This window comes from Siniperca chuatsi, linkage group LG12 (assembly GCF_020085105.1).
Source record: "Siniperca chuatsi isolate FFG_IHB_CAS linkage group LG12, ASM2008510v1, whole genome shotgun sequence".
NCBI classification, from domain to species: Eukaryota; Metazoa; Chordata; class Actinopteri; order Centrarchiformes; family Sinipercidae; genus Siniperca; species Siniperca chuatsi.
In genome coordinates this window covers 14384549-14398651 of record NC_058053.1, presented here as the reverse complement: position 1 = coordinate 14398651, position 14103 = coordinate 14384549, and the positions used below count along the sequence as shown (strand labels likewise).

At 38.8% G+C, this 14103-nt stretch overlaps 2 protein-coding genes across 6 annotated transcripts in view; one reads left to right on the top strand and one right to left on the bottom strand.

Moving 5' to 3' along the window:
• Positions 1-5460, top strand: part of lrp2a (low density lipoprotein receptor-related protein 2a) — a 50583-nt gene extending 45123 nt beyond the window's left edge. For 4 of the 5 annotated variants that reach the window (XM_044216210.1, XM_044216208.1, XM_044216209.1 and 1 more), the window contains 12 exons: positions 2-130; positions 240-463; positions 619-798; positions 1809-1928; positions 2118-2208; positions 2370-2437; positions 2967-3084; positions 3222-3342; positions 3569-3679; positions 3938-4057; positions 4140-4211; positions 4310-5460. In XM_044216210.1, coding sequence (XP_044072145.1) covers positions 2-130; positions 240-463; positions 619-798; positions 1809-1928; positions 2118-2208; positions 2370-2437; positions 2967-3084; positions 3222-3342; positions 3569-3679; positions 3938-4057; positions 4140-4211; positions 4310-4480 — 1525 coding nt within the window. In that variant the 3' untranslated portion in view covers positions 4481-5460. Of the gene's footprint in view, position 1; positions 131-239; positions 464-618; positions 799-1808; positions 1929-2117; positions 2209-2369; positions 2438-2966; positions 3085-3221; positions 3343-3568; positions 3680-3937; positions 4058-4139; positions 4212-4309 lie in introns of those variants that run through there. The other variant, XR_006380088.1, reaches the window with a different exon arrangement.
• On the bottom strand, positions 5332-14040 carry rdh1 (retinol dehydrogenase 1). Its single transcript, XM_044216214.1, has 6 exons — positions 13585-14040; positions 9266-9301; positions 8769-9099; positions 7562-7820; positions 5867-6030; positions 5332-5796 (listed from the first exon to the last, which is right to left on the bottom strand). The coding sequence occupies exons 1-6, from the start codon at positions 13585-13587 to the stop codon at positions 5570-5572; spliced, it is 1020 nt and encodes a 339-aa protein (XP_044072149.1). The 5' UTR covers positions 13588-14040; the 3' UTR covers positions 5332-5569.
• Between the last annotated feature and the right edge of the window lie 63 nt (positions 14041-14103).

The following is a 14103-nucleotide window of genomic DNA, read 5'->3' as shown; positions in this document are numbered from 1 at the left end:
GGCACATTTACTGGACAGATTCAGGCACCAATAGAATTGAAGTGGCCAAACTAGATGGGAGGTACAGGAAGTGGTTAATCCACACAGACCTCGACCAGCCCGCTGCTATTGTTGTCAATCCATCACTCGGGTATGAGGCTGTAGTTTGCATCCATAATTCCTTTGTGCAGTATGAACAGGCTTTGTATCCAACCAAAAAAATGATGTTTATTCGATGATGATTGTTTCTGTGTTGGCAGAATGATGTACTGGACAGACTGGGGCAGGAAACCCAGAATAGAATCGGCGTGGATGGACGGTCAGCACAGAGAGGTGCTGGTGAAGGAGGAGGACCTGGGCTGGCCTACTGGACTGGCTCTAGACTATCTGAATGGAAATAGGATCTACTGGTGTGACTCCAAAGAAAACATCATTGAGTCCATGAAGCCTGATGGCACAGACAGGAAGATTGTCATATCAGGAGGTCAGAAAACTGAGATGGAGGACAGCCAGTCTGCAGAAATACAAAGAGATATGACGTTTTATGGGATATATCAAGTATTTTACTCAGATAACAGCGGAGGTGATTGACGATTCAGTATAATGTGCATTTAAAGTATTGTGTTTTCTCTGTTTCAGACATTGGACATCCCTACAGTCTGGATGTGTTTGAGGGCCATGTGTACTGGACAACAAAAGAGAAAGGTGAAGTGTGGAAGACTAACAAGTTTGGGAAAGGAAACAAAGTCAAAGTTCTGACCATCAACCCCTGGCTGACTCAAGTCCGCATTTACCAGGAGCACCGACACAACCAGTCAGGTCAGAACACAGAGGGATTCATATAACGGTTGTTCAGAATAAGAGAGAAAATGTTGTATTATTGTTTGTCTATATCACATAAACTGATGTTGGGTTATTGCTGACACACTCATGCCCTTGAACCAAGACAGTGTAGTGACCTTTTCTCCCAAAAGGCTGGTAAGATATATTAAGAAAAGGTTATGAATGGATTTGACAACTTTATGTAGCAGATTTTGCAAAAACAAATCAAGTCTGACCCCGATCCCTTCCATCCATCTTCACATGACCCAGTTAAGTTTAAAAGTGCACTTTATTTTATCTCGGGCAACTTGGAGTATATTTACTACTCCAAGGCAAAAAATACAGAAGAGAAGAGAGGATAGCATTTATGTTTTGAAATTTTCATGTGTGTCCTGGCCAAGAAAGGCAGCAATAACAATCAGTTACAGACAAACAACACAAGATAGATAACACAAAATAAGCTACAACATCTGAATCAAACAGAAATGCAATTATAAAATCATGAATAAAAATCTGAATCCAGTCAAATTAAAGATTTCATTCTAGACAACCTAGATCACCCCTTAAAACAAGAGCTGTCTAAAAGACCAATTTAAAACAATAACAACCTGAAACAGTGGCATCTAGAAGAGAGAGCATACAGTTAATGCTGCAATGATTTGCAATTTTAGATCTAATTGCAGAAGATTCCAGGCAGAGAGAGCAGCATACATGAAACCTATTTTATGTAGTCCAGTGTGGACTTTGGGAACTGTTACTAAAGATGAGTACTGGAAACGAAGAGCGTAGCTGTTCACGTATTTTGTTGTTCTGAATATTTTTCTAAAGAATCGAAGTACATGTGTGTAGATGAACTGTAATAAAGATGTGTTGATGTGGTCATGTGGCATGAAATGTGTTATCAACTTGCTACTTAGTTCATTTCAAAGGGTGTTTTTCCAGGAATGACTTTCTTTTGCTCTGAAAAATATGTAACAGTGTTATTCTCTTTGCTCTTCCCTCCTCAGTACCCAGTCCTTGTAAGAATGTGTGCAGTCACCTCTGTCTCCTCCGGCCTGGTGGATACACCTGCGCTTGCCCGCAAGGGGCCTCTCTGGTGGAGTTTGACTCCAGTGAATGTGATGCAGGTAAACAACCGCCCGAGTGCATCTGCTGCCTGCACTCTTGTGTTGGCTGTTGTGTTGCATCTCATTTTGCATTCATTAATCCATTCTTCACATGTGCCTGGCTGCTCCTGTGTGGTTTTGTGAAACTGTGGTGTGATATTGTTTTGTTGTTTGTTTTATTCTGTGTATGCCTGGCTTTTGCTCCTTCAGCCATTGAGGCACCCGTTGCAATGCCCCTTGCATGTAGATGCATGAATGGTGGAACCTGCTACACTGATGAAGGCGGTCTGCCCAAGTGCAAGTGAGTTTGTTGTAGGTGCCATTTACACCAGTGATTGATTGATTCTCCATCAGTCATATCCAGTAATGCCTGATATTGTTTTGATATTCCACCTTTTTCAAATACACATTAAGATGTTGCTTTCCCATGTAAAAAAATATGTTTATCGTGACTTTCTGCAGATGTCCGTACGGTTATGTGGGCAGCTATTGTGAGATGGGGAAGTCAAGGGGCGCTCCAGCAGGAACAGGTACTGTAATTCACCCATTATCTAACCTTATACTTATTTATTTATTCTCATTCACAGTTTAACAATCAGTTCATGGCACTTAATACTAGCTAAACTTGACTGTCTTTCCTTTAACTTGAAGAGTCGACTAAACAAATCCAAAAACCCTGTGGTAGTCCATCACACATGCACTGGTTGACATCATGATCTGTTGGCTCTACTGGAGCAGATCAAGGCCAAACATGATGAAGTCACACTTCTTGCTTATCTATCTAAAAGCTACTCAGGCCAACAAAACAGTTTAGAAAACAGTCTGGCTCATCAGTTACTGAAGATGTTGACTCACACATTTCCTTAATAAATAGCCAAGTAATACTTCAATAGATTACTGTGTAACTTCTCAAATGGCTAAGCAAACTAATGGGTCATCCAAAGGACATGAACAGTAATGGATTAGTCAGATAAATGGTATTACAGTAGGAATGTCTATGATTAGCACCTTATTGCAAGTGTCCAATATACAACTAAATATTTTCTACTTTTTCTTTAGCTGTGGCCATTCTACTGGCTGTCATTATCATCCTGATTACTGGAGCTTTGGCTGTTGGGGTTTTCCTTAACTACAAACGAACAGGATCTTTCATCCCTTCCATGCCCAAACTACCCAGGTATGTTGGCTCTTTGTTTTTTAGATGGAGTCACCTCCATCCACATCCGCATGTGCTTATAAGTGAAAACTGTACTAAAGTTGCTGCATGCAGAATTTAGATAAAAGTTAAAACTGTGGTGTTTTGTTTTTATCCAGCCTCAGCAGCCTAGTGAAGTCCGGTGACACTGGGAATGGGGTAACGTTTCACTCAGGTGATAATGTTGACCTCGGACCGTCACACATTGGAGTGTCATTCATTGACACAGCCATGCAGATGGTGAGTCCTAGAATGATGCTTATTAGCAGTTAATATTTTCCCAAGTCACTGAAAGTGCGCTATCAGCATTTTGGACTCACAAACAAGTGCTCTATGTGGTATTTATTCACAACTTTGTTTTAGCAATCCTTCTAAAACTGTTTGTATCAGCAGCAGTAGAGAAATAATTAATAGTGTGTCTTTAATGAATGCAAAAAGCAGTCTTATCAATATAATATCCCCATAGGACGATCATTTTGCCATGGAAGCTGGGAGGCAGCCAGTCACATTTGAGAACCCGTTATACGCCACTGCTCCTGGAGTGTCTGGTGATCCTGCAGTCATTCATGCCACACAGGTACTTAAAAATGACTGAATGAACACATTTACGCCACATATAAACCAGTTGACACTGTTTGACAAACCATTGCTGTAAACCGCGTACTGTACAATTTCAGCATCTTCCAACAGAAAGTAATCTTTTTTTAGTTTTACATAATAACCTCTTTCTAAAACGATAACATGTTATTAACCCCTCAAAATTAAAGGTAAATGTTATTAGTTAAGCCAATTGTCATGGCCGATGAAACTGACATGACAACCTACCTCCGAACAGGTGACTGTTAATGTGAGTGGTGAACAGTTGGAGAACAACTTTGTGAACCCAGCGTATCGCGGAGCTCAGAGTGTGGGCAGTGTGAACACTTCTTCTTCTGTCAGCACCAAACCTGTGCAGGTGAGTCTTGTATACAGTATGTCCACATGAAACTACATAAGCTAAATTATTCAAGCATGACGCCACACGTGTTTGTTTGCAGGAGTCAAAGTGGAGCTTGTTCAAGCGGAAATTAAAGCCGAGCACCACATTTGAAAACCCTTCATATTCAGAGGTGAGTTCGGACAATGAAAAGCATTTTGAAGACACCACTTACAAAACAGAACGTGCAGGTATTCTTTCGGCTTGTTTACCCTCTGAATTGTTGTACAGATGAAGGATGAAAAGCCTGTAGGAAGCAGTGAGGACTCTTCTGCCCCTGAGCCCTCTCCGTTTGTCCCCCCCGCCAAACCTCCGAAGAAGGATCGTCTGAGCACCTTTTCGCCAACCGAGGACAGTTTCAAAGACACAGCCAACCTCGTGAAAGAGGACAGCGACGTATAACCCCTCTCTCACAGACGGGAATCGAAAAAAGAAACACATTTTGCACAGAATTTATTTTTTTATGCAGCCTGTGTACAAAACTCAAATTGTTTTAGGAAAGAGAAATACATTTCTATAGAATGAAGAAAAACGAGTCTTCAGTGACTATGCCTTCTGACATTTCTTATGCCAATTCTTGTGTTAATGTTTTCTTTATTCTGATGTACAATATGTATATCTTTGCACTGAAGCTGCTGATAGAAATGTTAATAAATAAGTTGTATATTTGTAAATTTGAACAGTAAGATTTTGTCAGAAAATATCTTTGAAATAGATCCTATGAATAGTTCAGCATAAACACGATAACACACGTAAAAAGTGAGCTGCATTCTGAATGTACAGTACTTATATGAGTGAAGGTTTTTAGAGAAATGTGTTGAGTAATGACATTTTTTTTGCCACTGAACAAAACTGAAGATGTATTCACTTCATCTTTCATGTTTATATACCTCATTTCAGGGCTGGAAACTAAACAAAAGCGGGACAAAAATAATTGGATTTTGCCTAATTTTTCAAAGATATGTGCTCCAAAACAGATGCATGAGCTAAAATATGAGTGCGAAGCATACTTATTGTACTTAATCAAACTCATTTCTACCTTATGTTTCCTGACTTTATGACTTTGAATCAACATGATCATTTATTTTAGTAATAATATTGGAACAATGGCCAAAATTGTTTGGAACAATACTTGAACGTGCCCATGTTTGTTGCGTGGAACTGAATTTATGTAATTGATTATCTTGAAGAGCAACGCGTGACCTGAGGATGCAGATGTAGACAGGCGTTTTATAAACACGGTGAATAAATTCTTAACATTACAGAATGATTTATTTTGTATCATAATGAGGACAAACTGTATATGTGATCATCCACAACATGCCCATATGGTTTAAATTGCTGCTGCTGAGACATGAATGAATAAATTTCCTATTTTGTAACACAGTCTTACTTTTTTTTTTTTACCTTATTGTCAAAATATACTTTATTTTATCACTTTCGGTTGCATGTTTCCATGCATACATACACATACACAAATATTTCACAGAGCTAGACGTTTCTTTCATCCTTAGGTAAAGGAAGAAGCACATTGATAAGAAAATCTGACACAAATGAAGGGAGGTAGGACAGAGGAATCCAAAAAAGCTTGGCATCCCAGCCTGCACTATAACGTGTGCGTGGGAAGCGAGCTGTCAGTGCATGCTCCATACACCTGGTCACCTTAGAGATATCTGGACTGCACAAGATGCGCATGGAGAAGTCCTGAGCTTTCACATCTGACGGGAAAAACAAAGGAGTCATTTAGAGTATTTATTTGACACTGAATGCTGAACTGTATCCACTCACAATCATCAAAGAATGTAGCTCCATAGGAGTCTTTGACATCTTGAGGGAGACGGGTCCACAGCCTCCTCAGGTCAGCTTCAATAAGATCCAGTCGGGTGACACCTGTCTTGAAGAAACCAGGCTCGATAATGCTCACTTTGATGCCAAAGTGCTGCATGTCCCTCCTGGGCAGAAGGAGCAGACCATTATGTTTCTTTAATGCAACTTTATTGAGTATTTTTTTATTCTTCTGTCTGGGATTTTCCTTTTAAAAGTAGGACGGTGTAGTCCCTCATTTGTCCAGGAGTGTTCTATCGTAGAAAAGGTTTCAGTTGTAGTCCTTTTAAAAGTAGGTTTACGTCATGTTAATATTTGAAAAGTTTGCAGATTAATTGTCAGTCTTTTGCAACTGAATGCAGTGGTGGAAAGTAACTAAATACATTTACTCAAGTACAATTTTGAGGTACTTGTACATGACTTTTTCATGCTACTTTATACTTCTACTTCGTTACATTTCAGAGAAAAATATTGTACTCTTCCCTTTAAGACGGTGTAGTCCCTCATTCATCCAGGAGTGTTCTATTATAGAAAAGGTTTCAGTCGTGGTCATCTGGACACTGTTTTCAGAATCAAGACATTTCGGCTCCCATCCGGAAGTCATTCGCAATTGTGAAAAAATGGGAAGGGAACTAGAAATTTAAGCTACTCTGTGTTACATAAGCCCTGCCCTCAGGAAGGAATCTATCTGAGTATCTGTTAATAAGCTAGTTTCACCTGAAACTGACCTAATAGTTTCCAAGATGGCCCAGTAATCAGTAATCAGGCCTATTGTTTTCTGGCTGCACCTACCTCATCACTGTTAAGTACCTGATTAGCATGTGATTGGTGTGACCAAGGTGTTAATACACTGTGATAGACTTTGGGCAGATTGAATCTCAGACCACCATTTCTGTTCAAAGAGGGGTTTTCTTTTTTCACAAAAATGGCTTCCTTGACACCCCGTTCAAACCAACTCTTCTCTCTACTTAGAATCTTCACCTCGCTGGCTTCAAATGTGTGGTTTGTAGGGAGGGTGTGGGAGCTGAAACGTCTTGATTCTGAAAACAGTGTCCAGATGACTACGACTGAAACCTTTTCTACGATACTCTTCCCTTTACTAAATTTATTTGAAATTTTACATTGAAAGACCATATAATAATGTTATGAAATACAATACAGTGTTAAAGATTAAGCCAGTGCTCCCCAACATTTGTCACCCTTAGGACGGGGTCCAAACCTTAGATTGGGAATCACTGGACTAAACCACCTGACTGTATATAAAGTAGTTCAAACTAGCTCCACCTCGAGCAGCTACAACAGTAAAATGCATCAGTACCAACAATTTAATAATGTCATACATAAAAATAATATGTCACTCACATGTTTCTGCATAACTTTTGCTTTTGATACATTTTGTTGATGATACCTTTGTACTTTTACTTAAGTCGGAATACGAATGCTGGACTTTTACAAGTAACTGAGTATTTTTACATTGTTGCATTGGTACTGTTTTCTCTGGATGGTTTTGATGACAAGTGATAATGACAGCAGTGATGTTGGTGTTGGTGACCCGTACTTGCATACTTTTTTGTATTGTTTGTATTGTTTCCACTAACCCCTTTACAGCATGTCCTAATCTTAAGAGGACATGTGATAAATCTGTTGTCTTCCCACTACCTGAGGTTGTCGGAGAAGGCTTCCACTCCCCATTTGGACAGGCAGTAACCTCCACCAGTGAGAGACAGTCTGCCCAGGATACTGGCCACATTAACCACCCTGCCCTGGCCCTTTTTCAGCAGTGGCAGAAACTGGAGCGTCACCTCAATAACTCCTATCAGATTCACATCCAAAACCTTGGTGAAATCCTCCAACTGCATCCATTCTGTTGGACCGATGGGTACGGACCTGCCAGCATTGTTCACCAGACCCCACAGACCTGCAGAGGAAAGAGGCAGGATGATTACCAGTAGATATCAACTTCTGATCTTCATTTCTGTTTTGTTAATAGAAAAGAATGTTTTAAATTTTTTTTATCTTCACAAATATCAGAAATTTCTTGCCAATTTATCTGATTCATTTCTCATCAACGTGCATCAGGCAAAATCTGAATCAAAGGCTAAAATATGTACCTTGTGTACATATTTGTACCTTGTATCTAAATAGATTACTTTACTGGAATTTATCCAAACCACTGATTATATTGTACTAAGCTATAATTCCTGCTATCTTTGCACACAATTTAACACATTAAGTGGAGCCTTACTCACTCTGTAAACTCAGTGGTATATATTGTTTTTTTTTGTTTTTGTTTATATATATTTACATTAGGCAAGCAACTAATGATTACTTTCATTATCAATTAATCTGCCATCATTTTCTCAATAAATTAATTTTATCTATAAAATGTTAAAAAATAGTGAAAAATGTCAGTTATAATTTCCCAGAACCCAAAGTGACATTTTCACATTATACTAGTAGATTCACCATTTACTGTCACGTATGACAAAGACAAGCATCCAAACCTCACATTAGAGGAGCTGGAACCTGAGAAAGTTTGGCATTTTTACTTGTAAAATGACTTAAATCTAATAAAGATCCAAAAAGCTTCTAAAAAGTTTACACTATGTTCAGGATCAACTTTTTATCAGTTTGTAGTTCAGATTTATGTTTGAAGCAGCTTTACTGTGTTCCTGGCTGTTAAAAATGCAGCCTATGCGGTAAGTATGTTCTCTCTCCTCTTCAAAAAAAAGAGGGTGTGTTAAACATATCAGTAGGAGGATGATGAGTTGATGATGGGATGGTCCAGGTTGCCTTTATCTCCTCCAGTGCCTCACTCTGACCGGCACCCTATCTGTGTGTACCCCCCACTGTCTGCCCAGCTCACCTCGCTCTCCGACCTCTTTGCTCACACACTCCACCGCCCTCCTGATGCTCGCACTGTCTGTCACATTCAGCAGGAGGGTCTTCAGTCTGGGGGAGCCGGCTGCTGCCAGATCTGCAGCACCTTTCTCAGTGAGACATGCGGCTATGATGTGGAAACCTTTTCCATCCAGCTGTCTGGCCAGCAGATTCCCAAAGCCGCTGTCACAGCCTGTGATGAACACATGCTTCTGGTTGAAGCCATCAAGCTTGTAGGAATCTCTGATGTACCAGCGGATGGCAGCGAGAGTGGCCAGAAGTAAAGCACAGGTTAAGGCCAAGTGTGACAGCATTACCTAAAACACACAATCCACAGCTTTGACTTCTGTAAATCCTAAAAGAAAGATTTCTCTGTTGTCTTCTAAATTTTCTACACATATTCTCTGCAAAAGGTAAATAAAAATGGTGATAAAAGAAGTGAGTATTCATGCAAATAGAGCAAACAAAGAGAAATCAACTTACCTCTAATAGATTTGTCATTAGATTGTCAGTTGACACCTGAGTGGAAAAACTTGAGATGTATTTCTTCAGTTCAAAACATTTAAGATCACGCACACAGAAGCATGGAAGATTAACACTGAAACACCCAAAGGAATATAACTACTATTTAAATGGGAAATATTTTACTTTTTACTCCACTACATTTCCCCTCTAAACTTCTCAGATGGTTTCATTTAAAAAAACCAATTTGAGGCTCAAAGAGGTCAGATTATCCGATGTTTCACAGAAAAATCAAAGATTAAAGTCCAAAAATCAATACAGATTTATGTATCAGAACCTGTTTTTTTCTTCATTTTTCTCCCATTAATCATCTCACGACCCCCTCAGATTTATCTTATGATCCCTTAGGGGGCCCGACCCCTAGGTTGGGAACCACTGGACGAAACTAGCTAACTGAATATACAAAACTAACTTCACCATGAGCATCTACTACAGTAAAATGTTTCTTACAAACTGATGCATTTGTATAATTAACCTAATTTACTATATCAGTCACAAGATCTGATTTTCTATAAGTACTTTAACGTTGGATACTTTAAGTACATTTACTGATTAGTACTTTTACTTAAGTAAAGGATCTGAGTACTTCTTCCACCACTGTCTATTTTATCAACATTATTAACCAATAACCTTCTCGTCTGCACTATCCACTCCATCCTCATTAACCCCAATCCTTATTGGGAATAAACAGCAGCAGTAAAGGCTGTTTTTTTTACCAACTAGGCAAAGCGGTAATCTGCCTTCCACAGAGGCTCCCAAAGGCCCCAAATTCATTGTCATGTGTCAGTTGGTTTGTGATAGAGTGTTGTTAAAATGTGACAGCTGGCAAATTGGGACAATTAAGCTTTCCAATGAATAGGGTGAGTATTGTCAAAATGGGACACTGGGACACTGAAAATTTGCATTCTGGAACAATTTACTAAATCATCCTGTTGCCTTAGCTCCCAACTTGATAGAATTCTATAAACATTAACCCCCTTAATACAATATACAGAAGAATAAATAAAGAATAATCAAACACGGAATTGATGACTCCATCTCAAACACAATATATACATATATATATATATATATATATATATATATATATATATATACAGTGGTTTTTTAGAGTTTTTTAGAGCGCTGTGGAGGAATTTTGGCCCACTCATCTTTGCAGAATTGTTGTAATTCAGCCACATTGGAGGGTTTTCGAGCATGAACTGCCTTTTTAAGGTCATGCCACAGCATCTCAATAGGATTCAGGTCAGGACTTTGACTAGGCCACTCCAAAGTCTTCATTTTGTTCTTCTTCAGCCATTCAGAGGTGAACTTGCTGGTGTGTTTTGGATCATTGTCCTGCTGCGGAACCCAAGTTCGCTTCAGCTTGAGGTCACGAACAGATGGCCGGACATTCTCCTTCAAGAGTTTTTGGTAGACAGCAGAATTCATGGTTCCATTTATCACAGCAAGTCTTCCAGGTCCTGAAGCAGCAAAACAGCCCCAGACCATCACACTACCACCACCATATTTTAGTGTTGGTATGATGTTCTTTGTCTGAAATGCGGTGTTACTTTTATGCCCGATGTAATGGGACACTTTCCAAAAAGTTCAACTTTTGTCTCGTCCAAAGAGTATTTTCCCAAAAGTCTTGGGGATCATCAAGATGTTTTCTGGCAAAAATGAGACGAGCCTTAATGTTCTTTTTGCTCAGCAGTGGTTTTCGTCTTGGAACTCTGCCATGCAGGCCATTTTTGCCCAGTCTCTTTCTTATGGTGGAGTCATGAACACTGACCTTAACTGAGGCAAGTGAGGCCTGCAGTTCTTTGGATGTTGTTGTTGTCTCTGAAAGGCTGAAGAAGAACAAAATGAAGACTTTGGAGTGGCCTAGTGGAGATAAGTTGAGCAAACTGTTTGCGAATGTTTATTCAACATCTGTTGCATAATAGCCGAACCTTATATGGATTCAGATGTGAATTTGATACAGCATTCTAGTGAGGCTGACAGACTTTGGAGTGGCCTAGTCAAAGTCCTGACCTGAATCCTATTGAGATGCTGTGGCATGACTTTAAAAAGGCAGTTCATGCTCGACAACCCTCCAATGTGGCTGAATTACAACAATTCTGCAAAGATCAATGGGCCAAAATTCCTTCACAGCGCTGTAAAAGACTCATTGCAAGTTATCGCAAACGCTTGATTGCAGTTGTTGCTGCTAAGGGTGGCCCAACCAGTTATTAGGTTTAGGGGGCAATCACTTTTTCACACAGGGCCATGTAGGTTTAGATTTTGTTTTCCCTTATCCCGTTGATTTAAATTTGTTTGATGATCTGAAACATTTAAGTATGACAAACATGCAAAAAAATAAGAAATCAGGAAGGGGGCAAACACTTTTGCACACCACTGTATATATATATACAATATATAACGTTAAGGGCATTAAATAGCAACTTAACAGCCCATTTTAACTTGAACACAGACCCCTTCACATATTAAAAAAAATGCATTTAACCCCACAGGCCTATGTCAAAATGTACAAGGTGCATATTCCTAAATGTGTTAAACCAAACTGCCACAATAGGGGCCCTCAGCTAATTTTTGCTCCAGGGCCCCCTAGTGGGTTAATCTGGCCATGGCTGTAATGCACCTACACACATGATACTTTCACTTTTTTAACTAAAAGCAGGGTTTGTTTATCTATTTTTGTATATATATTTCTATAATGAAGCTCTTTTCAAGTCCTCATATCAAGTGATTAATTGTGAATCCCTTATACAATAACATATGTAATAATAATAATGTAACAAAAATATATATCCAATAATGCAGCAAAAGAGGAACTGAGTCTAAATAAAAAAAACTTGGTTGTGCCTATATAAGGGGAAATGTGACCAAAAGGCAGTATCTAGCAAATAATGGGTCAGTTCACCCAAACAACAAGAGTTTGTACTTTAGTACTCCCATTTTATGGTACTTTATACTTCTACTTCACCAAATTTCAGAGGGAAAAATTGTATTTTTACTCCACTACATTTATTTGACAGCTATGGTAACCAATTGCTAACATTAATTTTACATACAAAACACAAGATCAGCTTTTAAAATATTTGTTATATATTAAACTACACAACAGTAGTTAAAATTAGCTCCACTTTGACCAACAGTAAAATGCTACTTGCACGTGAATGCATCTGTAATATTAATCCAAGAATATTCATTCTTTCTTCTCTTAAAAATCCATGCCTGTGTGCTTTCAAAGGTTGAACTGCAGACCGCTCAAATTTGTTTTGTGCTTTCTCTAATCTTTTGTCATCAAGTTTTATATTATGAAATGAAGAAATGAAAGCCATTACAGACCAAGTCTGCTTTATCTGTGGCTCTTTTAGAGAGAACTGGAATGATGTAGATCATTAACTTTTGATTCACTTTAGTATTTCCCCAATGTCATTAGTTATGTAATGCGCTAGAGAATATTTTAAAGGAATGTGTTATCTGTTCTCCCCACTGATATAACTTTTATAACCTCTTGTCAGTGATACTTCTTATTGCCAGACCAAATGAGAAACACCACCATTGTCCCTCTTCTACACAAAATCATGTTTAAGATCCTACAAGGCACATGCCATTGTTTTACTTTGTCCATTTATGAAAGTTTTTTGTACAGAAAAATTACTGTGAAAATGCATATCTCATTTCATGTGGGGATAAATGATCCCTGAAGTGGAGGACAACTTTAGCCAACGGAGTAAACAGGACTTTGAGAATCTGGTTGATGAAATGAGTCATGAATTGAGTAGCACCTTTATTTTCAGACAAAAAAAATGTGATGGGTTTTTTCCCCTTAATGCTTTATGCTGATTCATTTTCCTATTTTGTCTCATTTATTCCCTAGCAGTTTTAATGGCAAGTCACTGAAGAACAAAATGCTGCAAAAAGGAAAAATCAAAGGATTTAGACTTTAAAACCTGGACAGATAAAACCAAACCTATCTGCATGGCTAGACACCACACGAGGTTAAGTGGGTAAGAGGGAGTAAGTTTTTAGTTTTTTTGATGAACTGATCCTTTAATGCAACAATTATCACTCAACCACCAGAGGGCATCAGCGCTCATTGAGCTGGTTTGTGCAAAAAAAAACAAACTAAATCAATCAATTCGTTCACTCCTGTCAAGTGTCTGTTCCCTAATGACAGATCTAACATCCAGATGCCAGCTGTTTGGGTGCTCCTAATGAGTATCACAGTAAATGAACACTAATATTTAAGCTATGTAAAATGTATAATAATAATAATAATGCAAACATACCATGGTTACAGTTCTTTAGATGAAGATGTGTCTTCCTCATCAGAGTATATGTGACGATCCTTTCTCAGTCGACACTGGAAGCTTCAGGTGAAGTTGCATTAGGGTGTGATGATTGTGTGTCTGTGTGTGTCTGCAGAGTCAAGGTCCGTAGTGGATATAACAGGGCTAAATGTTTCACCAACACGGGGTTGTGTAATAGACAACACCAGATTACATGACCCCTGGTTTTGATAACTGCATTCCCCTTTACCTTAAATCCACTCTGAAAACACAACATCTTAGCCCAAAGGTTATATTAATATTGAAGCGAAATTAATGTTACCAATCTGAAGCTATCTCTCAATCTATCTGAGCTGGTTTAAACAGAAACAGAGGGGCAAAAGTCCATCAAGAACTGAAGCTTTACAAGCCGACAAAGGTGCGACACTGTGTTTAAGATCAATATCATATGACTTAAGAAGTTGCCTGTAGTCAGATGTGTTTACATTGGGTCTTATAATCAACAGAGCAGGCATGATA